The sequence below is a fragment of the Xiphophorus couchianus genome, chromosome 21 (assembly GCF_001444195.1).
Source record: "Xiphophorus couchianus chromosome 21, X_couchianus-1.0, whole genome shotgun sequence".
Taxonomy (NCBI): Eukaryota; Metazoa; Chordata; class Actinopteri; order Cyprinodontiformes; family Poeciliidae; genus Xiphophorus; species Xiphophorus couchianus.
Genome location: NC_040248.1, coordinates 9,177,775 through 9,204,636, shown reverse-complemented (window position 1 = coordinate 9,204,636; position 26,862 = coordinate 9,177,775). Strand labels below are relative to the sequence as shown.

Here is a 26,862-nt window from a genome sequence, read left to right as displayed (position 1 = left end):
TGTAATCATCCTTTCTATTTTGTGAAGTCCATTAGGATATAATATATATAGGATATAATATATAAAAGATGTTTACAGACCTTTAGCCATTACTGTCCGATCCTATCTTTAGTCACTAAATGCTTATAAACTGTGTAGAGGCTTGATTATCGCTTCTGGCCCATAATTATCATTCCTGTTGTGCTTGACACAAGAGGCATTAGAGAGGTCAAATGGAAAGGCTTTTGGCACTTAGGCTAGGGGTTTGGCTCAACATAAATAGTGATTGTAGAGTGCTTTGAGGTGTTTTTTTTTTACTTTTTATCATACAGACCTTTTACAGTGCCTTGCAAAAGTGTCACATTTCATCTTGTTACAGCCGCAAACTTCAAAGACACATTGATAATTGTTACATACCAACCAAAAGTAGTTTCACTTCTGAGGTGGAATAATAATAATAAATGGTTTTGAAATGCTAGTCACAAATAAAAAGTCTGTAAAAATGTGGTGTGCATTTGAAATGTTAAGTTCATTACCTGGAAACGGAAAGAGCTTGGCACCAAGAAATGTCCACATCTAAACTGACAGGGAGAGTGCAAATCTGGTCTCACTGAGGAGGCAGATTATATATGTGTGAATGGGAAAGTATTATGACCTGCATTTGTGTATTTCATGTTAGTTTGAGAACAGCTTATTAAACAATTTATACGAGTAAGAATAAATGAAAAGAATAAAATGTGTTGTTTTTAATAGAAATAATAATACAAGTGATAATACTACCTCATAGAGTTTGTTTGATTTAAACTAAATTACTGGTTTTCTTTGATTCTCTTTGACTTATCTGAAGTTGGGTTGCAGAGGGAACAGGTCGAAAAGGAAACCAAGAATTCCATTTACAGCAATCCCATCCAGTTTATTCTGTTGGATCCCAAGGTGTTCTGATCAGCCGGGGTATAAAGTTCTCCAGGAAGTTCTTGGTCTTCTGAAGGTTCTTCTCCCTATTTTGCAGTCATGAATTCGCAACTGGCAATTTTTTAACACCCTTGTCCCTAGTGAGGTCGGGAGGGGTGCTGGTGCCTATCTCCAGCTAACGTTCCGGGCGAGAGGCGGGGTACACCCTGGACAGGTCGCCAGTCTGTCACAGGGCAACACAGACACAGACAGGACAAACAACCATGCACACACACACACACACACACACACACACACACACACACACACACCTAGGGAGAATTTAGAGAGATCAATTTACCTAACAGTCATGTTTTTGGACTGTCGGAGGAAGCCGGAGTACACGGAGAGAACCCACGCATGCACAGGAGAACATGCAAACTCCGTGCAGAAAGACCCCGTGCTGGGAATCAAACCCAGGACCTTCTTGCTGCAAGGCAACAGTGCTGCCAACTGCGCCATTGTGCAGCCCAGCCATCTCTCTAAATCTCCTGCGAAAACATTTGTTACTTTTAAATTTTTATCCATTTTGTCACATTGCAACCAAATTATGTATTGTATTAATTTGATTTTTGTCATAGTGCAACATAAAGTAAAACCTAGTGGTGAAATGAAAGAAAGAATGACATATGTTTATAGGTATATTCCTGCCGACTTTGCACATCTTGAAACTGAAAGAAATAGCTGATTCTTCCTTGAAAAACAGCTCAAATTCAGTCAGATTAGATGGAAAGCATCTGACAACAAAACGTTTTGAGTCTCATTATAGATTAATTAATTACTTGGTTTAGTTTTAGTCTGAAGTATTGTGTCGCCTCCAACGGTTTTTTTCTTACATTACCTTATATTTAACTCCAGACATCTTAACTTAACTTTGACTAGAGTCCCTGGCCCAGGATCAGCCCACAGCATACCACCACTATGTGTCACTGTGTGGATGATGTGCTCAGGATGATGCATAGTTTGAGTTTTCCACCGCACATAATGAAAAAGTTGACTTTATTTTTATTTGATGAACACACCTTAATTGAGTTGTTTCCGGTGTCTTCCACATAGCTTGTCAAACTTTAAACTAACAGTCTCAATCTTATCCTGAAGGATATACTGTATCCTGCAACTTACAGATGTGATTTTGTTTCAAGACACCTGATTTTAAATTATTTTGAATAATTCTAAATAATTAGGTCATTTGCAGGAGTCTATTGAATTTAATTCAGGTCTGCCAAACCAGGGATTAATTTAAAATCTGCGGGTCACATGGCTATGAAGACTGAAGTTGAAAGCCCAGCTATAAACAGAACTTCTTAAGGCTTTGTTTCACCAGTGATTTTCTTCATCCCACTTTTCTTTAAATGGAATATGTGTATAGTGTTTAAATAGGGTAATGCCAATGGCAATTAGCTGTACTGGATTTCATTTAGGAGTATACGATTAAAACTTTTAATCTTATAGTCCTTTAATAAAGGTGGCTGAATAAATATGCACACCACATGTTTCAGACCTCTATTGGCAGAAAATGTTGAAAACCTTGTGTCATCTCCCTTCAATTTTGACCACTGAATTTGGGATATTAGTTAATATCCCAGTAAGCATTATAAGCTCAAGAAGTATGAATTCTTCTGAAAAATATTAAAAATATTCATCTAAATAAATAAACAAACACCAGGGGGGTTTGAGCACCCAATATATTCATATTGGAACGCCTCTGAGTTTCTTGGTCGTTCTAAGCAGTTTACACATATAGGCTTTAATAGTAGTGAATTAAAAATAAATTGTGCAGCTGTCCTAATGCAATAGTGAAATGTGCTCTTGTTACCGTTAGAAGTGCACGCAATGGGTCTATGCAGCAAAAAAGATCGAAAGACCTGCTTGTCTCTCCACCCCCATTTCATCATCGCCGCAAACCTCCCTCTGCCATGTTTGTGCCGTCGTCGTGGGGAGAGACTGCTACTGTATAGACGCTATTTCACACTACTCCGTTTTTTAACTATCATAATGTTGACGTTCTGAGTATTAAATGCACCCACTGCTTCCGTAAACCTTAAGTGGTTGGGCTTTGCACAATGGCAGCCGACGCTCAGGGTGAGTATTTTCTTTTTCTTGACCTAAAATTGCTAAGTTAGCTGTAAGCTAACATGGCTAGCTAATGCTAATGGCAGCTTCTAAGGAGGCTGCAGCCAAGGTTGTAGGCCGTGTCGTAGACCAGCGACGGAATGTAAAACACCAAAAATGTTTACAGCGCCAATAACAACATAGCACAGCTAATTTTGTAAACGTGATAATAATCAATTTAATAAACTACTTCAATCACGTTGACGCTATAAGAACGAAACAATTACACGTAAGCTAGCACGCAAGCTAGCTTATAAATTGGTGCACAACTTGCAAGAAAAATCTGTCAACTTTAGAATGGCTGGTATAACCCCAAAGTAACGTGATGTTTAGTGGTTTTACATTTATATTACTGCTATTTACGGAGTGTTTTTACTCGAGGCGTGTTGTGTTTACTTGGTATTAGTTTATCGAGGCCATCAGAAGCTTCGAAGCTTCTTAAGACGAGGGTAGTTTTGAGCTCACCCAAAATAACATTACTGTGCACGTATAGTTGCATTAATAATTGCAGACAGATTATACAGTATTTAGTTCAGCGTAAAAGAATAAAAAAAATTTTTTCGTTTTGGTAAATGTCACAATAATGACAGAGAGAATATGTCTTATTAATGTCTTCAAGATCATAAGTTTATATACGGAATGATTAATGTCTCTTTAAATAAAGAGGAAAAGCCCAGATGCTGATTTCATGGTTTTGGAAAATTCTGGCAGGTTAATTGACACAGCTGAGATAAATGGAGGCCGACCCCTGGATGTATTTTAACACCTTTCTTTTTTGAACTTCTAGGAAAGAAACATAAAATGTCAGATTTCAGTTTGCAAGTGAACACAGGGACAAACAACTTTATTTTGGAGACATGCCCTGTGGCCTGATGATTCTAAAGTGGAACTGTTTGGTTGTAAGGACCGTGTTACACTTGTATGATAAAATCGGATGCTTGTAAGCCTAGGAACACCAATCCATCTGCAAAGAATGAGGTTGTTTTGCTTCAAGGAGGAACTGGTGCACTCTGCATTAGGAAATAATGTCATGTGGAAGTATTGAAGCAACATCTAAAGACATCAGTCAGAAAGTTAAAACTCTTTTGCAGATTGATCTTCCAAATAGACAGTAACCTGAAGCATACAGCCAAATTGCTAAAAAAGTGCCTTGATGACAACAAAGTCAATTCTTTGGCATAGCCATCACAAAGTCCTGATCTATAGCCTATAGAGAAGTTGAGGGCAGATTTGAAAAGGTGTGTGTAAGTGGTTTGGTCTACAAATGTTACTCAGTTCCAGCAGTCCTGTCAGGAGGAATAGACCACAACTCCAGCAAACTATTGTGAGAAGTCAGTTCAAATGCAATCCTACCAAATGCAGAGGAAATGTATATAGAAATCTTATCTTGGAGACATTAATAAAAAGACTTGTCACAATAACAACTTTTGCTTGATGATAAATTGTCTCAGAAGTTATTGTGATAAATAATAATATTGTCGTTTTGAGAACATTTTCAAGTAAAATAATGATAATGGCATAATAATGCAAGAACACATTCTCAAACATCAGTAAATACTAGAGAATAGTCTCAGAATTTGGAAAGGTTATATTTCTGTCGGTCCTGCCTATATCGTGAATGAATGACTAAAAAAAGTCATGTTTATTCTATTTTATTTTGCGTTTTTCAAATTGCACTATGCTTCTAGAACAAGAACTCAATCATGTAGGGAAGGAATCTTATATAGATGCTGTTTTAAAAAATTTATATGTATTCAGATTCTGAATATATTTATAAACCTGGAAATCTCTATGCATGTATTAAGGGTGCACCCAGTTGTTGGTGTTCCCATTCTACATTTTAGATATGAGTTTTTAAATAAGGTTCTAGTCTGACATAACATAGTCTGTGTTCTTCTTATTCGTTGAGGTTTGTAACTTTGCAGGGTGTATTTTAACGTATAAACCCTGACAACTTTCAGCTTGAATAAATCATTCACTCACTAAAGTAATTTCTATGCATCTGAAAATGCACTTAAAATAAAATTGCTGAAATAATACATAGTTGAAGTTGATCTATATATATTTAGTGAAATAATATTTACCTCAAAAATATGATTTTGGGGGTTACTTGATGTGGTTCTCAATATGCTGGGTCACTGTCTAAGAATTCAGCATTCCTGAACATTTTGTTTTTATTATTATTTTAAGTGATCCCATATGCACAGTATTAATACATTTTTAAGTTATGCTACTTGCAGTATTCTGACCTATTTTTTGTGTTGTTTTCTAATTTTCTTTGGATGTTTATGTTACAAATTGAAAAATGTATGTGCTGCACACCTAATCAAAAACAAAATGTTTTCAGGTTTTGTTCTCAGTAAATTGATATGTGTTTGCTATAGCATTGGTATGTCTGTAATGCTGATGTACCAATGCTAAGTCATGTGACTGCTTGGCATAGTTGCCGTTTTAAAAACTTCATGGTTGAACCTAAAAAGTATTCTCCATCAACATCAGTGAGCAAATTTTTATGATTCAGACAGACAGAATTAAATAAAGTCTTGAACTAACCTAAAAAGTTAAACTTAAAGTACATTTAGGATACGTGCTGAAATACTGTGGCAAAACTTGTCCCCATCTCATTAACCTATTTTTTTAAGTTTTCTGTCTCATTTCTCTTTCCTCTCTCTTCTAAATGTCTTTGGGGCATATATTAAAAGCTGCTTCAAGGGTGCTCATACACAGAAGTGTAAGCTAATTAAAGTTTGGTATTAAGTAGCTAAAAACACATTAGCAAAGAACACTTCTACACTTGTAAATGTTATTCACAGGGTAGAAATTTCATCACATAGCACAAAAATCCTCATGGACCAGTTGCTGTGAAGAAAAAATGGCCAATCTTACTTTGGATTTCTAATATCTGGCACTCAACTTTGTAGCTCTTCGTTATGCCTTGTGTCTCCAGCGGTTTAGTTTTAAGGGCCATGTTTGTAAATCTTAAGTTAACATCAAAAGTTAGATTGTTTCTTGAAGTTTTCCTTATCAGACATGCTGCCAAGATAATATTATCAGTGTTAGTGTTGACAAAGATTGGAGTTGCTGAACTGTGCTATTCTTAGATATTGAGTATTAATAGACAATATCTTAAGATGCCCTGCTTGACAATAATCATGTAACTGTATTTTTTTTAATTCATTGCTAGTAATTTTATGTCTATACAAGATTGTTTGCAGATTATGTATTTTATGAGCTGTTGCTGATTTGTTAATTTATTAATTGAAGCTTTCACATAAAATCTTGTCCCTTATTGTTCCTTGATACTAAAGTAGCTCACTTGAATTAATAAATGAGAAAATACTGTTGTTATCCAAAAACAAGTAAATATTTAAACTGGTATTAAAGATGATCATGTTTTACTGCAAAACGGCAATTGGTAGTATATTTATAAGAGAAACTGTTTCTCTGTTGCAGACTTTGACTTTGATGAGTATGACAAACCTGGTGCTGAGCGTTCCCGCAGAAGAAGGGGTGAAGATGCTCTGGAGAGGTAAAACCTCATATCAAAATGATCTTCCTTTCATACCTGTGACTTTGTTGGGAGCCAAAACAGTCTTAAATTATATGAGACTTTGAATATTACCAATGAAATGTGCTGCAATATGAGCCTTCAAACAATAAAACTTGTTTTGTGTTGCTGTACTTGCTGTTAAATGTTATTTATCTACCATTCCTGCTTTATAGCAACTGATTTTTCTGCAGCAGTGCCCTGTGTTTAGTAGAGGGACTCCAGTGATTACGATTCATAGATGTAAACAATCCTTCTGCTATGGTGACGCTAGAGCTTGTTTACTGCATTTACCAAGGAACAGCTACATACAGCATTGCTCTTATTGTTTAGTGAAACAGAAACTTAAAATTGTGCTTTTAATCTAAGAAGTTAATGTTAAAAGTATGTTAGAACGCCTCAAAATATACATACCTGTTATCTGTATAGTTATGAAACATTAAAGATCTATGCAGATGGCGAATTTATACATTTTTTGAGGCGAATGCTTAACAATATTAAAAAGATATGTCGTCCAATGCTAATTTATAAAAATAAAGCTATTATGTCATTGCTAATAGCTCAATAGAGTAAAAAGGCTCAATTTCCTGTAAGGGTCATGTAAAAGGTCCTGTAAAACATTGTATTTTTTTATGAACAAAATATAATCTTGCAGATTGACAACCTGAGTGACAATATGGTTTTAGGAACAGTAAAAACTGTCTCTTAAAATTTTCACCTTTAAGCCAACTGTCAAGTCATTGTTTATGTATCCTTCCAAATATCTAAAAGTCACTTACCTATTTAGTACGAAACAACAGAAAATTCAAACATAGAAATTGTTTAAGGCAGTGGTTCCCAAAGTTTGGGGCGCACCTCCTGGGGGGAGGTGGGGGCGCGGGAAGCTTTATGGATGAATGGAAAAAAAGAAAATAACAGTTACACAAAAGTGTTTCACTGTAAAGATGGTTTGTAGTGTGTTGTGTTGCAACCTGAAGTGTGAAATAAACTTCAGTGGAGTTTCAAAACAAAATATGTGTATAGGTTTATGTCTGGTTGAACGATGTGTGTGCCCAGTTGATTTTTTTTTTTTTGGGGGGGGATTTTATTGTAATCCATAGGGGGCGCCAGAAAATCTTTGGGAACCACTGCGCGGGCCCAGAAGAAAATCTTTGGGAACCACTGGTTTAATCTGTAGTAAAAAAACAAGGCAGGGTTAATTCTATCTGCATTATCCATCTATTTATTTGTTTATTTGACACTGCTCTAATTTTCTATTGTCCAGTGATTTGGAAGAGGATTTGTTGGAGGAAGACTGGCTGTCTGCTAAAAAGGTAAGCGTAAACAAAAATGTTTGGGAGTCGGTTGTTGTTTTATTTTGCAGCAGCAAAACAATTGAGTTTGAAGCGGATTTTGTGCTTACGACAGGAATATGACGCCCAAAACATTAGGCAATATTACTGTTGAAACCCTTGAGAATAGTTGTGAGGATTGGACATGTAGCAGGTGGCTCCTCTGCAGGGGGAACTGTTGATGTGAAACAGGAGGAAATGTAGTGGACAAAAAAGGCCAGTGTTGACCTGCCCAGATTGCCTTCACCACATGGGAATAAAGCATCCTCAGGGGTTGGAGGTGACCTGCCCCCACGCCTTTAACAAACACACACACTCCTAAAAGAGGCATAGACAGTGCAATTTTAACATGGACTGAAAATGTCACATTAGAATGATGTTTTTTAACTTTGTTTTAGAATCCTTCAGAAATGTCAGATGAAGAGCTAAATGATGACCTTCTTCAAAGTGACGATGACGACCTGAACATGAGGTACATTTCCATAAAATAATGTTTCCAGATAATTTTGTAGCTCAGATTTAGCGTCAGTGTTTGCTTCTGTTTCTCTGACACTTTAGCCCTGCCTCTTTTATTAATCTAATTGACATTTTTGTCAATGTAGCAACTAATTAAAGCAGCTGATTTCCCTCAAGATATTCAAAGCATTTTTATGTAGTTAATTTCTTCAATTTATCTTCTTCAATAAAGAGCAAAATATAGGTAGAAAAAGCAGATTCTTCAAAGATGTATACGATGCCACCCTTATTACCTTTTCAGTCATGACTGTAGCTCTGAGTAATATGGTTTTTTTTAAACCCTTTACTAAAATTAAATATTGGATTATGTTTCCATGTAATGTATTAACTTTATTCACCAGTTTATGTCTTTTTTAAAAAGTTTTATTTTATATTTAAAATTAGCTAGACAAAGGTGCTTAAAACAGCAAAAGTTCAAAATAATATTCAGGGCTTTGGCAGTTACTTTACAGTATGATGATGTTTTCCACACTTTGCAAAACGTTCAGCTGATTAGCATCCTGCATTGACGTGAAGGGCAAATTTCAAGAAGAGAAATGTAAATCACTTATTCTTATGATTAATTGATTACTCAGATTATTATTTGGATAAAAAAGGGTCACATTCTGCTGATTTTTCATTTAAACACTTAAGCTTTTTAAAAAAAATACTGGGAATACACTAGAAGAGGCAAATAAACAAATAGTTCAATTTCTTTTTTATATAAGAAAATAAACATTTTATGACCTGAAATACAATAACAGCAATCCTTTGGAGTACGCTTGACTATCTGTGTCAAAGCAAGCTAAAAATAATAATTCTAACAACATATGAAAATCTCAACCTTTTCTGCTTGTCTTAACATCAGTTGTTCTTTCAGCAAATGACTTTTTACTGAGCCTGTATACTGCAACTAACTATTACTCTATCACAAAATTAGTTGATGATTATTTCAATAATCATTTTGTCACGTTTAATAATTTAGCTTTTGTTGAGGTGATTAACTATCACAATGAGTCCCAGCAGCTCTAATGTTGTTTTCTCTCTCAGTGGTCAACATGCTACATACAGCATGGGAGCTTCCTATAACCAGCAGGGCAACTTGCGGGAAGCAGACTACACAGATGATGTCGTGAATCTGGGTGCAGAGGGCTGCGAAGAGGAAGAGGAGTTCCGCCAAGAAGAAGATGCATATGCAGAATCCTACAACCAGGAGGACAACACAGAGATGTCTGAGAACCAAATTGATTATGCCGGAGAGCCAGCTGAGGGTGACGATGGCTACCAGTATGAAGTGCTAGACATCGACATCAACGAGCCATTAGACGGTGAATTTCAAGTGAGTTTTCACATTTGCTTGTTGCTGCTGTGTAAAGGTTCACATGCACGCACACAATCACACCCACACGTTCTCCCACTCACATTTTCTCCCCCCCTCTATTGTGTCCTAGAGATAATGTCTCGTCTTAGGAGAAGTCAGGATGAAAAAAAATCTATTCAGGAGACGGAGACATCTGTTGGCGTTTTTTGGGCAGAGGACGATTAAAATCATTATCGCCTCCTGCCAGCAAATTTCTCCATCTTGCTGACAAAGTTTACTTGACGGCTTGTTTGGCCGCTGTCGCCTTCAAATCCCACTGCCATTGTGACCTTGGGCCCGTGTATCTTTAGAGCAGCGAGAAGCCTCTTTGTGTTGGGGAGATGTGCTGCCAATCGCCAGAGGTTAATGTGGGAGCCCCCCCCCCTTTCTGGCTTTTACACTGGATCTGATAAAGTCTCACACAGGTGAAAAGATTATTGACCTTCCTAAGGACACTCCATACAGTTTTCTAATGATTGATGTTAGTTTCTCTTTTATTCGTTTCCCTTTCCTCTTTAGCCAGACTAAGAGGATCAAAGATAAGGCCAGATCCATGTGCAAATGTCTGTTATGCTCCATTTACCGTGTTGTGATTGTGTTTGGCACCTGACAGAGATATATTAGCCCATCTCCCCTTTCAAAACAAAGATAAGATGTCGACCTTCTTAGCCAAAGTGGCTGTCTCTTTTGAATCTAGGGGGATGTGTGAGTATAGATGCGTATTTGCTGTTTACAGGGTCACTAACCTGGTTGACCTTGACTCTTTGCTCACCCTGGTTTCATTGAGGATTATGTGGACTGGTTTAAATTATTAAGATGTTCTCCTCTCTTGGGAGAGTCACTCCATTTGTTTGCTTCTATGCAAGTTTGTTTTTATGTTTTGCATTTATGTGCTTTCCAGTTGGGAGGTTAATGGGGTACAACAGAGAAACACTGTTGTGTGACTTGCAATCTGACCTTATTTACCAGCTAATGCTTGTTACTCTGAATCGTTTTACTAGCTCTGTTAGTAAGTGAATGACTTGTAGATTTTTGCCTCTGCAGCAGACTTGTTTATTTTGAATTCATAATAATAAATCGCAACGAATCAGAAGCCGAATGAAACAGTTATGAAGATAAAAAGAGAGAAAAACTGATTTGTCATCCTGGAATGTTTTGCTTCCTTCGCTACGCAGTCGTGAACTTACAGTTCAGCCAATAACAGTGATTTGTGAGGAGTCAGTCAATGATATTTTCACCATCACTGAAGCAGGGAGGAGTGTTTTTATCTGTGCCTGCATTTCTGTATATCATGTCAAACATTTACATCTCATTGAATTTCAAATGCTGTCAGGAATAGTAATGAAGCTTTGCTCCCACTGTTATGGTAATTTGCCTTTGGAAAGGGGTGGGGCTCCCTGGTGCCTTCCAAATCCTCACCATAACATTTTGGTCTCTGTTCTCTTTTGTTTTTTGTCTCTGTTGATGTAAAAAATGTATATATCTAAAATGCAAATCCTACATTAATTCAACAAACCTGTATTTTTCTTAATTCACTCACCTCTTTTGCTTCTATTCATTTGTTTGTCGAGATTATTCTTGCTATTTTACTTTCTAACAGGAATAGGATATGATTTTTTAGACCAAGAATTTCTAAAATACAGTAGTACATTGTTGGTAAATATCAGAGAACTGACACTTATTTTGTGTATTTACGTTTAAGAATGAGGAATTTCAAAGATCCAATGGCAATGAAGCAGAAACGACTCAGGAGGAAGATGCTGAAGAGGGGAGAGGAGTAGAGCAGCAAGAAGAAGACGCTACAGAGGAACTTCCAGTCTATGAGACAGAGGAGGTGGGTCTGGACTGAGTACTTTGATTTGTGATTAAATGTAAAACTACATAACACATACTTCTCATTTGTATGACTTTTCTCAATTTGGTCATAATTTCTTTTTAACAAATTTATATTAAAAAAAATAACATTTTTATTGTACCTATTAGAGATAAAAGAAAATAATCAAAAGGGAAATGTACTAAGTCAGAAATGAGCAACTTATCTAATCTAATCTACGTTTTTTGCCCACATTCCTGCAAAATAAAACTGACTTGACCCTAGGAATAAGAAATATATCAACATTTTTAAATTTTGTTTATATATAATGTTCCTTAATGGTATAAATTTTTGATACTACAACTTAATCTTTTTTTTTAAATTTGTTCTGTTTTACCAGTAATATTGGTGTCATTCTGTTGTGGAAAGTCAAAAGAGATTTTGCACCCATCATTGCAGCAAAACATTTCCTTAACCTTTCTTTGTTTTGATGGTGCTCAAGACTGCTAGTTGATGTTTTTATAGACCAAAAACGCTGTACGTTTCTTGGAAGTTATGCATTTCATGGAAAAAAACAAACAATTCTTAGTATTTGACCTTTGTATTATCAGTCAGTTGACTGGTTCATCTGTGGATGTCTTTATATTATTTTTAGCTAATGTTTTCTCAGTAGACTCTTTGTCAGGCTTAGACAGCTTCTTGATACCATAGAGCTTCAAGTTAACGATCTCTGCTATGAAATCGACCTGTTTCTGACAAATGCAACTCTCTTCTGTAAAAGTTGTTATAATTTTTAAGATAACATTTTTTTACACTAAAAACCTGGATGGCTCAAAGAATAGTAACTCTGGCATGGATTACTGTAATTGTAGCTGGAACATTTTAAGTGATTTACTTGTGTGTGTTTTTTTTTTTTTTAGTATTAGTGGCTTTTATTTGCAGCAGTAGAGGGATTTGGGGGGAAGACAATGCAGCACAAGTTTCAGATTCAAGAATCGAATCCTGGACAGCTGCAGCTGCTTTACCTCTACACCACACACTGCCATGGTACTTGTGATTTTAATGTTGGGCACTGTCTTCAGGGTGGGAATAAGACTCTTCTTGAGGATGAAACGCAGGAGGAGTCTGATGAAGAGGATGAAGAAGGCGCAGAATCTGGCAGAATACGGTTTAAATCTGAGAGGAAGGATGGCGCTGTTGTGCGCCTCGCGGATTCTGGCAGTAAAAAAAGGCACATCCCTGAAACTCTAGGTATGCTTTTTCTGTTTTCTTGATTATTTTTGTGGATAATTTATACTTTTCTCCCTGAAAGAGGAAGGCATGAATATTATGTTTCTACGTGTCTCCAGAGCTTTCAGACAAGGCCAAGAAAGACTTGATGGAGTTTGAGGTGCAGGAACGGCAGAAGAGACAAAACCGTCACGGAGGCCGAGGCAGAGGAGCAGGAATGGGAGGAGGGGGGCGAGGAGGCAGAGGAAGAGGAGGTTTCTCTGGCTTTGGAATGGCAGATTTTAGAGGAGGACAAAGAAGAAAAATGCATGACCAAATGCTGCCCCTGATGGGAAACATGAGCATACAGGTAAACTGGTGAACTTATCTGCCCAAATTCCATTTGGGTCCATTTGGATTTTTTGAAAGTGTCTCTCCCTTACAATAATTTACATATTATATACAAATTTATTGTGACAGACCAAAACAAAGTTAGGGTATAGTTTTCAAGTGGATTGGAAATAATACATGGTTTTCAAAATGAACAGCTTAGCGTATTCTATTCAGTTCAATACTCCTGAGTCAGTTTTTTTTAGAAAGTACATTTTTGCACTTTGATCTGCAAGTGCAAGCCTCTTTTATGGTCATTTTATATTACCTGGATATAGTGTGCATTATTTCCTTTTTATGCTATCAACTTGTGACATTTGTGACAATGTTTTTGTAAAATCTGTTTAGCACAAATGCAGGTTTAATACATTTAAATAATGTCAAATATCTTCTGTTTTGACAACTCTATCCTCCAAATTATCAGGGTGTAAATCTGTATCGATGTACTGAGAAAGTATACACTATTTTGAATAATAACATTGATACTTTAGTGGTAATGTAACAAGACATGATTTTTTTTGTTTGTTTTCCGATAAACCAAATTTTATATATACCAACATGATATGTGGGCAGAACCAAAGACATGGTTGTACCATGTTGCAATAACACCAAATCAAACTTTGACACTAAGTAATGTTTATACTTCAACAGAAAAGCATGAAAAAACTCATTTGACGACTCCTCACACAATGTTTTTATTTGACTTTGTCCTCGACGCGTCATGCTACAATATTTTTATTTGATAGATCTTGTTTTGAAGTCTGTCTTTCCAACGACAACATACATCAAATATATCTACAGTTTCTAATCGTCAGAGCATATCTCCAGTTTGATGTTTTTCTAATTTTAGTTTCACTTATTAGTGGCTACTTGCGGAAAATAGCTTCTCCAAGAGTTCTATTTTCTATAAATAACTCACCTGATTTTTCTCTTGTACATATTCAGGGTGTTATAGAAACTACAAGAACAATCTGAACTGTTGATATCAGGCTTTTTCTTGTAAAAAAAAAAAGCTTTTTCTGCTTAATATGCTGCAACGATGCCTTCTGTAAGTAGTACACATAAACCAAACTGAAATGAATATCTTTTAAATAAATTTTTAAACAAAAGCTGTATAGATCTGTGGCGGTTCTTCAAACTTTAGCTCAAGGCTACAGGTAACAAAACAAACTGAGCTAAAGAGAACCCCTAAGGTTAAACTAGTTCTCAAGGCTGCATTTAAACTCCAGCACTGCATTTTTTTAGGTTATATTAATTAATGATAATAAGCTGTAAAATTCCAAACACAACACCAACACAGGGAATGAAAAATTAATGGCACATGGATGACATGCCAACACCACAAACAGTTTGTTGTCTGGAGTTAATGAGGTCGTGCTTTTTGTGGCATACTGTAATTGTCAGGTTTTTACCATTTGACTAATGTGGTCAGTGGCATATTTGTTTGTTTGACCAATTATCAAAGATCAATTTGAAACACCACTGAGCTTTACCGTTTGATCCCCCCAGCATTTATCAGTTGGTTAGTATATTTTTTGCAGGTACAGATGTTTATGTTTGTGAATCATGTTCACTGTAGCTCACTTTGAAAGTGTCCACTAGTATATAAATACTCCTTAAATTAAGATTCTGTTTAACAGTTACTCCTCATGTTGCAAATGAAATGGTGTCATTCTTAATGGGAAGACCTGTGTTTTGACAGCTTGTCTCGTTTTCTTACGTTTTCCAATTAACAGCCGTCCTCTCGAATGCCTTCCCCGCATCAGCAGCATCTGCAGTCCCATCAGCACCACCCTTCGCGTCCAAGAGGACCACTTCCCTTCCAGGAGCACGGACGCCCCATTCCCCAGCAGGCTCTTCAGCCGCTGCTCCCCTCTCACCTGGCTCATCGCTCCCCACCGCTACGACCCCAGCTGGAACAACCCCCACCTCGAATGATGAGTTCCCTGCCGCCTAGTTTCCCTCAGCATCACCAGCAACAGCCCACTCAACCCAAAAACATCCACATTAACCCCCACTTCAGAGGACCTGCACAGACCTCTGTACAAAGTAGGTTATCCTGTCAGTAATAACTTTTTATTTTGACATGTGTTGTCTTATATTTAATTACTTGAGTTGTAATTTTTTTTATTGGTGAGAGGAAAAAAAAAACAAGGAGGTACATTATTATGAATTATTTTAGTAATCCTGCACTCCATATATCCCGATTCCTAGGCGTATCAAGAATAAAGCCATAGTAAGCCATGTTTGCATTTTGTCACAAGCTATCTGGGGAAAAACTGTAAACAAAATGCATTTTAGTGAGATGAGACAGAAATTAAACTATTGGACCACTATTGGCCACACTCTGTTTGGCAGAAAATCAATATTTCATGTAATCCCTAATGCAGTATCTCCATCTTGAAACATGGTAATAGCAGAATAATGCTGTGGGTACGCCTGTCGTCATGAGGAATAGGGAAGCTGGTCAGAGTCAGTGGGAAGATGGCTGAAGCAAAATGTGGAACAATCCTGGAAGAAAGCCTGTTAGAGGTTCCAAAAGACTTGAGACTGGAGTGTAATCAACTCCTAGCAGGACAAAGACCCTGAGCACTGAGCGAGAGCTACTGTGGAGCATTCATTTTTGTATATGTAGTATTTATTTACACAATTAAGTGGAAAAGCTCTGAATGAGTTGTTAATATACTGTCTCTGAATCCTTTTTTGTTATTAGAAACGTAGCTGCATCAAAATTGAATGTATTGAATTATTTGATGCCAAATGTTATGAAACTGCAAATGCCTTCTCCACTTTTTTGTAAATTGTTCTTATATTAATATTGCCTTGAGCTCCCTGCTCCATACCTATCAACGTAAAAATATGTGCAAATGTAACATTTATGCCTAAGAGTCCTTAGTATAGAGATATCTCCTCCTCTCTGCAATCATCCCCTCTCTGCCTACTGCCTCTCATTTTCCTTGTTTTCCACCCCTCCCCCACCTTTTGCTCCCTGTTTCTGCCCCTCTCTTCTCATTGCAGTGCCCTTGATGCCTCCTGCTCAGAGCCAGTCCAGACCTGCTGTGGGTCCTCAGAGGTTTCCTGTGAGTAGCAGCTGCTCCTCCACCTTCCATTTGCTTCACTTTCTTTCACTTGCCACACACGGTCGATGTCCCTTTATGTTAGAGGAAATATCATTACTTCAATTAGACCGTCTGCACTGACCAAATACTGTTAAAGCAAATCCGTAAACAGCGATACGAGCCTGGGTGTACGACTGGAAACGCATGATAGGAGCTCCAGGCTGAAGACTTTTGGAGGCAGGGCTCTGCTGTGACGGGAATTACTTAACAGCTCTTCATGGATGGTGTGGAGCTCAGACAAGCCAGCTTGGCACATAAGGGTATTGTGAATATGGGATATACTCCTGGTAAAAATTCAGTCTCTGCAAGTTTGTGTCCTAAAGACGCAGAAACGTTCTCTCAATGATATCTGAGCTAGTGAAACATGGTGGTGGACTGAGGCTTCCCCCCACCCTCCATCTTATATTCTTACATTTGACATACAAATGTATCTGAGATTAGTGATTTTTCTGGAAGAAAGGGTCTCCCATTTGAGTCACAAAGAAGCCCTCCCAAAAGGCGACAGAAATATCTTTCAAGTCATAATTGCATTGAGGAAGCCTGCTTTCCATAAAGTGAGCCGAAGTGCCCTAAGTTGCACTATCCTTTTAGATAATGATGCCCAGGCATCAGGTGGTGCTGCTGCTGACTGACATATTTCTGGAAATTGCATTTTATATGGATTTATGCAAATTAGCAATCAGAAAATGACTATATCCAATTGCCTTCATGTTGGATGTACAAATGAGCCTGGCTGTTTCTCTGGAGACGCTCTTAATGAAAAGCTGTATTTTTATTTACCTCTTTCTCAACCTTCTGTGTCAGAATGATGCTGCTCCTGTTCCCATATGTCTAACATCATGTTGGATGTTGACAGCAGACTTGCTAAAAAAAACAGTTTGGGCTCTTATCAGAAAGCAGAAGATGTATTGGGAAGAGAATTCAGACAAGTTGAGAGATAAACAGCACGATATTGGATTCCCTAGCTGTCAATCACATTTAGGCTACCGTTGCCAAGGACATAATTTGAAATGCAGGTGACACACCAGCAGGCAACTCTCCATTTATCAGTAGACATGTGATTACGCATGATTATCATACATTATCATCCCATCAAATTTAATTGTTTAAAGGCTGGACTAATGGGGGGTCATAGCCTCCAGTATTAATGCATTAAATGTTTGGAGGTGGAGACAGGTTTTGAAATATTAATCTTAACTCCAATTAAAGCCCTTCTTAGGAATATTTGTTTCTACACATCTTTTAGCCTCTAAACTCCAACTTATGATGATTTTTTTAAATTATTCAATAAAATTATTAATTTATTTTAAAAATCAACATATGGAGGAAAAAAATAAATGCTTGAAAGAACATTTTGTAAAAAAAAAATTAGATGCTATTTATTTGATAGTTATTTGCTGTAATCTGCTGGATAGGGAAGCTTGGCTTACTTCCATCTATGGACAGTCGTCTCTTGGTGATATCTACTGATGCTGATGGCTGTTAAGGAGTTGCTAATGAGGTGTGTGAAAAAGAATTAATGTCACAACAGCGTCTGTGCCGAGCCAGAAAACAAAGCTAGCCAGTTCATCTTCTTGCTACCCTGCTGCTTATTAGTTACTGTTTGAAATACAGTCTGCATCTACAAAAGTTAACAGGACTTCTGTGCAACACTGCTTCTAATAATAATGGTAGAACTGTGAACTGTAGAATGTTAGGTTGAGACTATTTGTGAAATTTTAAAAGGACAGTTGAAACTTTTTTCTATTGCGAGGTTCTGTGGAGTTTTGGAACCAGTGTCCTACACATAGTAGGTAGTCATTGGGATCAAACTGGTATCAGTTGTACTTTTAATTTCTCCCATCTTAATCAACCCTGCTTTCAAAAATGCTATCATACCCCCTATAATTGCCATTTATAGGTGGCATGTGACATGAGTCACATATCTCATCCCCCCATCCCAGTTTTAAGATGTGCCTAAGTCTGAAAGCCTTTGGAGTTTTGGAGTTTATCACCAAAGGTGCAAAAAGCTGCTCAGCACTTACAGTATAATGATAGTTTGATTGCTGTATTGCTGAAAGGCTCTTTCTTTGCTTACTGAAAAAATTATATCACATTTTTAGCATACCAAAATGCAAATGAATGCATTTTTTCTTCTTCTTAACTGACACTCTTTTGTTGTTTTCATATCAACAACCTTTCTGGTTGAAAGAAAATTATTTTAAATCTAAATCTGCCTGTACTAGGACTCACTTAGAGATTAACTGTAGTGTGACATTTATGAAACCTTTATTCTGTCTGTGTGAGCACAAAAAGTGTCAATTTCAAAGCCTTTTTGACATCGCCCAAGCTTGAGATGAGCACAGACCTCAATATATGGATAGGATTAGTTCACAGTTCTTACAGATTTACTGTAAATATGCAGTTTCTCTGTTTGGGAAAACAAAAAAATGAAGATCCATCCATCCTGTCCATCTGTTGTCTTGTTTTCCCCAATTTTTATTTCATCTGAATTGTTAGTTCATTGCAGTACTTGTTGTATCAATTTAAAGTGATTTGCTACATTCTGCTGCAAATATTTGATTATATGACTCCAATGAATTGCATCATTCCTTTTTTTAACAGACGATTGGCCCAAAAATGGATCGGAATTAAAATGAATGGAAATTAAATGCAAGACAAAGCTTTCAGATGATAACATACAATTAAATTACATATGACATTTGAGCATTTTTGCATTAACATTTTATAGCCATAATTCATTGAAATTCTTGGCTATAACAAGAAACAAACCAATAATCAAAAGTTAGTCAGTGGCTATGAAAAATTGATTTTTTTGAACTACTGGTAGTTTACAGGTACAAAATTGAAGTAGAAAGGGGAAAACGTATGCATATGTATTGCCATGGAATTCAAATATTTAAAAAATCAATTAACTTTATTGTTCACTCTAAGAAATCCATATAAATTCTCTTAAAAAAACCATCTTGTTAAAATCAGATGTTCATTATGAATTGGGTGCTTTAACATTTGGCCTTCTCTAATATATTTGCCTATATTACACCTTGTTAGCTTGGAGCTTCACCAGCTTCACTCAAATATTGAGCTTTCCAGACACTGTTTTATCAAGGATTAGAAGTGAGAGGATGAGCTGTGGTATTTGAGAGGTATTATATGGACACCGGAGTCCTCATTGTGCAGACCTGTCTGTCTGACCTTTTAGAATAGTATGATTGTGCCCCCATTGTGATCCCCTGTCTTCATAAGCCCCTTTGATTAACTTTATGTTAAGCAAGTTTTGGGGACTCTGGCCTTGCTTTTTAACACCTCTTCTCTCTAAATACCTCCATAGAGCAGTGGAATAAAGATGGATTAGGCCTTGATAGCATCTTAAGTAATTTACAATAGGCTCAGAGGAGGCAAGCAGCCCATTTGTGGAAGTGTCACGTGTTGAATAGGAGGTTAATTTTTCAACAGAGATGGATGTTTAAAGAATAAAGGAGACAGTTATGAGGGGGGATTCAAATTCCAAGGAGGGATTAAATAGTTGTTATCTGGTTTTCTTGGTTAAATTGATTGGGTTTAGAGTAGAAAGCTGTCGACCAGACGAAGTGGTTGAAACAAAGATGAGGCCACCTATTCCCCCCCGAAACACCCTTTCCTTATTAGACACTGGCTCTTCATTTATATCAATAAAGCCCCTAGAAATATTAATGCAGGTTTGCTCAGGAATTCATGCTGAAGGGTTCTTTTGGTATTGGCATGCATATTGATGTTTACATCTGTTTAAAGACCCCAGCACTTCAATTACTCTCACTCTCCCTGCCCAGTCTAATTCTCCACAAATTCCCTTTATTAGTTAGAGTGGTTTTTTGATTATTGAGTTTCCAGATTGGTGAAATGATTCATGAGTTGTGTGGGGTTTTCTTCCTAGGGCCTGGGAGACTTCCAGCAGCACATGCCGGGTAATTTTGGTCCACCCCAGCGACTGCCTCATCACATGGAGCCCTTAAGGAACCAGCCACCTCAGGGCCCTCAGGACAGGGAGCCTCTCTTTATAGGAGGTTAGTCTCAACGTCTAGCCTTGATGAGTGTTAGGAAGCTTTCAGAGCATATTGAGCTCTCTTCATCACCTCTAGCACTATACCTAGAGGGTATGCTGCCAGCTCTCTGGTGCTGCTGTATTAGCAGATCTCATGTTAAATGCATGTATGTATATACATGTGAATGAATCTTGGAAATGGCTTTAAACATACATATTTATGATTTTTCATACCCATCGTTAATGTAAAATTGATAACCTATATTCTTGTTTCCCCCTTCACCCTGATAGAGTTGTCTGATGTTGTTTTTCATGCTGCAAAGAAATCTGAAATTTCTTCTTTGAGAGAAAACAAACTAAACTGAGCTGTTGTTGTTTTGTCTACCCTGTGTGTCCACAGAGTGTGGAGAGTCATCACGGTTTCCAGGTCAGTGCATGTTTGATCACCCAGGGCCTGGCTCTTTGATGAACAGCGGCAGCAACCTCCACCACCACCAGCAGCAGCTGCCCGGCCAGGCCCACATGGGCTTCGGCCCTCCTGGAGCGCCCTTCAACCAGCCAGGCCAGGGCCCGTTAGGACTGTTCCAGAGAGAACCCCCGAGACCCAATCTCCCTCCCCACCAAGGCCACCAGGGGATGGCGAACCTGAATCAACAAGGTGGTCCCCCAAACCAGCCCCGGCCTTTCATGAGCCCTCGGCAGCCATTCGGCCAGCAGGGCAACATGTTCCCCCCTCCACCAGTTCAGTTTGGGATGCAGGTACAACGAAGAGTAAGTGGTAGACATTTCTTTATCTTGTTTATGCTCTCATTCTGCTTGAAATTTCTGTTAAGTGTTCTGAGTAGTTTTTATGTTCCCATAAACTTGAAGTTATTATCAAACAGTCTCACTTAGCAAGAGCCAATGCATTTTGTCAAGAGAAATAGACTAGAGCTCCCCCTAGTGAGGGAATCCTTATCGTATCATATTTGAAATCGAACAACAAATAAGATACGCAACAATTAAAGTTAAGTTTACATCAATCACCAATAAGTAGCATATAAAATAGACACTTGCAGAATGAAATGACAAGTGGGATAATACGTAGGCTATGAAATATACAAAGGTAAGATTTTAGCCTCGTCTTCCAAGTTTGTCTGTTTTTGATGGTGGATACAAATAAATAGGTCAGTAATATATGTGTGGTCTTGCTGAGAGGACCTTCATATATATCCTCAAATTTAAGCTTTAAGTCAAGTTTATTTGTCTAGCACATTTCAGTAACAATCCAGTTCAAAGTGCTTTACACAATAAAAACATGACAGAGTAGCCAGTTATGAAACAAGCAATAAATATTAAATTTTGCCAATGGCCATAATCAAAATCATCAAGCAAAGATATATGAAATGTATTGATCAATGTTCCAGTTATTAATTAAAGGCAAAAAGTTTCCATATGACTCTACAAAGATGTCTTAGCTTACTGACAAGGATTTTGATCATGACTCTGTAGGATTTTATTGGTGTCATTTCTGAAGATGAATTTCTCAAAAACCAAAGAAAAGTGTAGAAAAACGTCTCCACTTTGCCCTCCAGTTATTATCCTTGAAAGCTGTTAAGATTACAGATTACAGATAACTTTGTAATATGATTTACAGCTGCTAAACAGAAACAGTCTATACTAAGGGCTTTATAGTTTTATTGGACATTGAGAGTATTTCTGAAAATGATACTCATTTTTGATTCAGTCAGCTTAAGCTTTTACTTTTATTTAGTGATTTGAGTCTCTCACTCTAAAGCAGAAGCCCAAACTAAACAGCGTAGTAAATATGTGCAGCAAAACTATAGGGCTAAGTCTCGTAGAGCTTCCCCATCTCTACAGGACTAGACTTGCAAAATGTTCTTTTGTCCCTTTTAGGGATAACCTTATTCATAATTTTAACTGACTGGCCAAAATAGAGAGTGTCATAGTCTATGTTTGTATTCTATTTTTATCATGCATTTTGTTGTTTTTGTATTTATGTCAATCATATTTGGGCTTTTCTGGGTCCAAATCAAATAGTCCCTTTGGTGATGATAGCATTAATTTTGATCTGCTCTGTTTGTAATCAGCTAGTCAATAGTTGAAAAATCAATAAAAACTAAGTACTCCAATCATTTTTCAGTGTGTCCTTTAAAATGAATATGGATAATCTTATAATTTTTTTCTCTTGTATACACACACAAATAAGTTAGACCTCAGCATAAAACCTGAATAGAGAATTAAGAACCTCAAAGTTGGTATCTGAGTTGGTGGACCAAAAATACTAAATTTCAGTTTTGCCAACTTTGCAAACAGAATTTTTCATCCATTAGGTTATTTTACTTAGATAGAAGAGGAGCAGTTATAGGGAATCTGAAGACTTCAGAGAGAGGTACAAGTAGGTGCCATGGGCATCAAAAGGCCAAAAACATGTTTTGCTCCCTGATCACGTTTCCTGGGAGGCAGAGGATGTACAGAAAAATGTAAAAGACTCCATAATAGAACCTTGGGGTATTCCATGCGAAAGACATGATATCAGTTGAACACAATTTCACAAGTTTGCAGTCTATTACAGAGTAAACATTTTATAGAAAAGTAATTCAAGATGATTTAAAATATTTGTTTGAATGTGAATTCTGCTACCGTTTCAGGGCTTGATGCCTTCCCCTCCTGTCTCCCAGCTGCCACATCATGATCCTTTATCTCCCCATCCCATACATCAGCAGCAGCAGCAGCACCACCACCATAGGCAAGAGATGCCCCATCAACAGCACCAACAGATAAATCTCAATGAGCCTCGCTCCATGACACATCATGGTCAAAATCCTTTCCATCAGCAGCAGGGGCATGGTGGCCCCAGGCACATGAATCCCCGTTCTCAGAACCCCCCACAGAGGAACATGCCAAACAGGCAGAGAATGGTAAGAGATCAACAGAGAAGGTCATTATTGGTCAAAGTGAAATCAGAGTGTTCTGTTTTGCCATAGTTTCGCAAAATTATTCTTTAGTATTTTTTCATTGTATTTATTTTTTTCAGTTGGAACCCCTCAATTTCATTTGAGACCAAAATTATGCAAGTAGATAAAAAGTAATTAAAGACCTGAATTAAATCTCTTTGTGTCTTCAGAACACGCCCATCTCCAAGCAAATGCAGCACCGCAACAGTAACCTACGGGAGCTCCCTGTAGCACCTGCTAACACAAACATGAACAGTTCCTCCCCCGCTGCCAGCATCAATCCTGTTGCCAGGACAACGCCGGGAACGCGTCCGGGGCAGAACACTCAGCCGACGTATGGCGGTGGCAGAGGAAGAGGCCAAGCTGCGAAGACTGAACCACAGGCTGGGGAAGCAGGCAGGGTGGTGACTCAACAACAGGAAACTCCAAACATACCGTACAGCTCAATACCACAGGTCAGTGATCTAGGATCAGACCCAATTGCAAGAAAAAAAGAACAAAAAAATTGCCGTCCAGATAGTTGAGAAATGGTTTCCCCTGTTAAGCTGATCTAAAATGGGACGCTGTATATTAACTCAGGAAATACTGTGCCTTGCTGCAGTAGTCGTTCAGTACCTTAAATTTTAGGTTTATTTAGAAATATGGCTCAATCTGGCCTGTACTGTTATTAATCCTAGTGAATACCAGCAGTCCACTGTAATCCATTCTTCATTGTCTAAATGTTACATATTTTAAACTACTAGAGTTAGTCCAAGTTTGGTCATTTGACCTAAAAAAGGGAAATTCTGCTGATTCAGAAGTGAGCATTTATTTTTTTCTAAGTAGCAGAAGTCGAGGTAAAGGTTTTGTACAGTGGATTTCTGATATTGGTGGGGGTTTGGGACCACAAATAGTTAAAATGTTTGAATATTTGAAACTATCTCTATGAAAGCTTCTATTTTAACATTTCAACACCAAATATACTCAATATGCATAAACTGCATGTTAATGCGTGTTAATAAATGGTACTCCTGGATTGGCTGCTTTGTAAACTCCATCCAATAGCATGTCAAGTAGCATTGTCTATATATTTCAGTTTCCCAGTATGCACTTTTCTTTTAGAATATTTCAGATTTTTCATGAGTAATTTGGAATTGCGTTCCACAGACAAATCTGCAAATAGACAGGGCTTCAATGTTGTCCAATGATGTAAAATCTCTTTGGAGTAAAATAAATTAGCCATGCCTTAAAAGATACAAATTAACATAATGTTGGGAAAAAACTTTAATTTTGTTTTCAAGTGCGAGAAATATAGGATGCTTCAAACCCCATTAAATAACTATGGCATATAATTGTGATTTTAATATTGACTACAATTATTATGATTTTGTATTCTTTGAGCAGCCCTTTTTATTGTTAAATCACCTTTTGCAACATGCTTTTTATGCTGCAGGACCCTGACGAAGATGAGGAGACGCGGCAGTACCGTCTGAAGATCGAGGAGCAGAAGCGTCTGAGAGAGGAGATCCTGAAGAGGAAGGAACTGCGGCGGCAAATGCAGGCTGGTGTCAGGAAGAAGGAGCTGCTGGAGAGACTTAACGCTCAGACAAGCACACAAAACCAGGACTCTACTCCTACACAGACTCAACCTTCACTACCAAATCAACAAAAGCAACACCCTGTACCACAGCAGCAACAGCAGCAGCAGCAGCAGCAGCAAGAACAAAACCTGCAACAGCTACAGGCTCACCAGCAGCAGAGGCCAGTTCCTCAGAGACCACAACAGTCAGTAAATCACACATTAACTAATCCTAATCAGGACAGTGCCATGCCTCCTAGCATTCCTGCCCTGATCCCTGTCCCACGCCCCAACGTCAAGTCACGCCTACAGATGGTAAAAGGGAGCCCACAGGAGCAGCAGACCCCTGGCTCAGGCCCTGAGCAGCAGTGGAAGCAACCCCAACAGAACCAGCAGCAGCAGCAACAACAGCAGCAGCAGCAGGAGCCACTTCTGCTGCAACAAAGAAGAAACAGCTCTTTGCAGAGTGCAAACAAACCGGGCGCTCAAGTTCCTCAAAAGAACACCCCTCTTTCAGTGAGGCAAGGCCCAGCTCAGACTCTAGGACCTAAACCTGGGGCGAAAAGAACTGTGATGCAGCGAGTGAAAAATTCAGGTGTGGAAGCCCAGCAGGTGCCACAGAAAGTCAGAGTCGTCAAACTTTCAGGACCGGTGAGCTCAGGATTTCATTTTTATTTGACACCTTCTTTTGTGTCTGACATTTATTTGATCCTTTGCTGTAGATTTTACCCACAAGGGAAACTGCATAACTGGGGAAGGAAATGCCATTGATTCCCTCTCACTGTCTATTTTGTTATGTAGTTGATATCTAACCTATGAGAAGGACATGGTGATGTCTGTGTCATTTTGGTAAAATTGGATCTGTTAACAGTATCTTCTATTAAGCATTAGGAGCTGGTATTTAAGCCTCAATGTCTTTACACACTTTTTAGTTCTTGGAACTCAGAAAGTCTGGTGGCATTAATAAAAAAAGATCAGTTTGACATTTATCTGTAGAGTTGGAGATTCCTCTGCTCTGCTTTTAAAGGTTGAGTCCTCTTTTCAAGACGGATGGGCAAAATAAGAATAACAAGATATTCAGGAATGCCATTTCATACTCTCTTGATGCACTGGATTTCAAAACTATTGATATCCTTTGAACTTTTTTAACATTTTGATTATGTTACAATCCCATGCTTGAGAGTTTTTCATTTAAATATTTTTTTGATTGAATAACATTGTCGATATTTGCAAACTGACACATGGTGTGTTGTCAAGTGGTGTTCAACACATCTGAGTAATTACTTTGTAGGACCCCCTTTTGGGTCGATTACAGCTGCAAATTTTATTAGGCATATCGTTACAGTGTTGCACATCTGCAGACTGAAATTCGAGCTCATTCTTATCTGCAAAATATCTCAAACATACTGCATAGAGAACGTCATTGTTTTTTGACACTGTAGTCTGGTAGACTTTGTTCGATTGGGGACCAAAATAGCAACTTTTGTTACATTTTCAGTTGGTGCAGTTTGCTTTTACATTTCACTGTCAAAAGAACCAAACCTTTTGAAAATATTTTCACCCCCTCACCTGTGGTGGTGCTGCACAAAGATCCACAACATGAAGCCCTCCAAAGAAGACATATAAGGCAACTTCCTTCTTCACAAAATGTAAATAAAAATGGAGTTGGGTCATATTTTAGTGGTTGTAGGATTTCTCTTTTGTCTTTGGCAAAAGACCACGACCCATTTCTCCCGCTAGCTCCAGACACTCGTGTTTTTTAGGTTGTAATCAAAACGCACCATAGTTCACTTCAATGGAACCGAACCTGGGTTTAATTACGCATTCACATTGGACTTTCTGGACAATCGAACCAGAGTTTGATGAAAGCGGACTAAAAAGAGCTGGTGTGAACACACTTATAAAATTCTCCCTGAGATTCCAGCTCTGTGCTTTGACTTTACCATTCTTGTGTTCACATGCGCACCAGGATTAATCTCCATCTAGCTTTTAATCAGTTTTCTCTGTATCCGCAGAAAAA

The 26,862-nt window shown here is 37.8% G+C and overlaps 1 protein-coding gene across 1 annotated transcript in view; it reads left to right on the top strand.

Annotated features, from left to right (window-relative positions):
- Positions 1 to 2,834: 2,834 nt before the first annotated feature.
- rbm33a (RNA binding motif protein 33a) overlaps positions 2,835 to 26,862 on the top strand; it is a 34,830-nt gene continuing 10,802 nt past the window's right edge. The window contains exons 1-15 of the mRNA XM_028005676.1: positions 2,835 to 3,012; positions 6,496 to 6,571; positions 7,854 to 7,902; positions 8,319 to 8,392; positions 9,466 to 9,754; positions 11,478 to 11,609; positions 12,671 to 12,839; positions 12,938 to 13,167; positions 14,924 to 15,236; positions 16,206 to 16,267; positions 20,220 to 20,349; positions 20,728 to 21,098; positions 22,979 to 23,248; positions 23,455 to 23,739; positions 24,717 to 25,493. Coding sequence (XP_027861477.1) covers positions 2,994 to 3,012; positions 6,496 to 6,571; positions 7,854 to 7,902; positions 8,319 to 8,392; positions 9,466 to 9,754; positions 11,478 to 11,609; positions 12,671 to 12,839; positions 12,938 to 13,167; positions 14,924 to 15,236; positions 16,206 to 16,267; positions 20,220 to 20,349; positions 20,728 to 21,098; positions 22,979 to 23,248; positions 23,455 to 23,739; positions 24,717 to 25,493 — 3,246 coding nt within the window. The 5' untranslated portion in view covers positions 2,835 to 2,993. The remainder of the gene's footprint in view (positions 3,013 to 6,495; positions 6,572 to 7,853; positions 7,903 to 8,318; positions 8,393 to 9,465; positions 9,755 to 11,477; positions 11,610 to 12,670; positions 12,840 to 12,937; positions 13,168 to 14,923; positions 15,237 to 16,205; positions 16,268 to 20,219; positions 20,350 to 20,727; positions 21,099 to 22,978; positions 23,249 to 23,454; positions 23,740 to 24,716; positions 25,494 to 26,862) is intronic.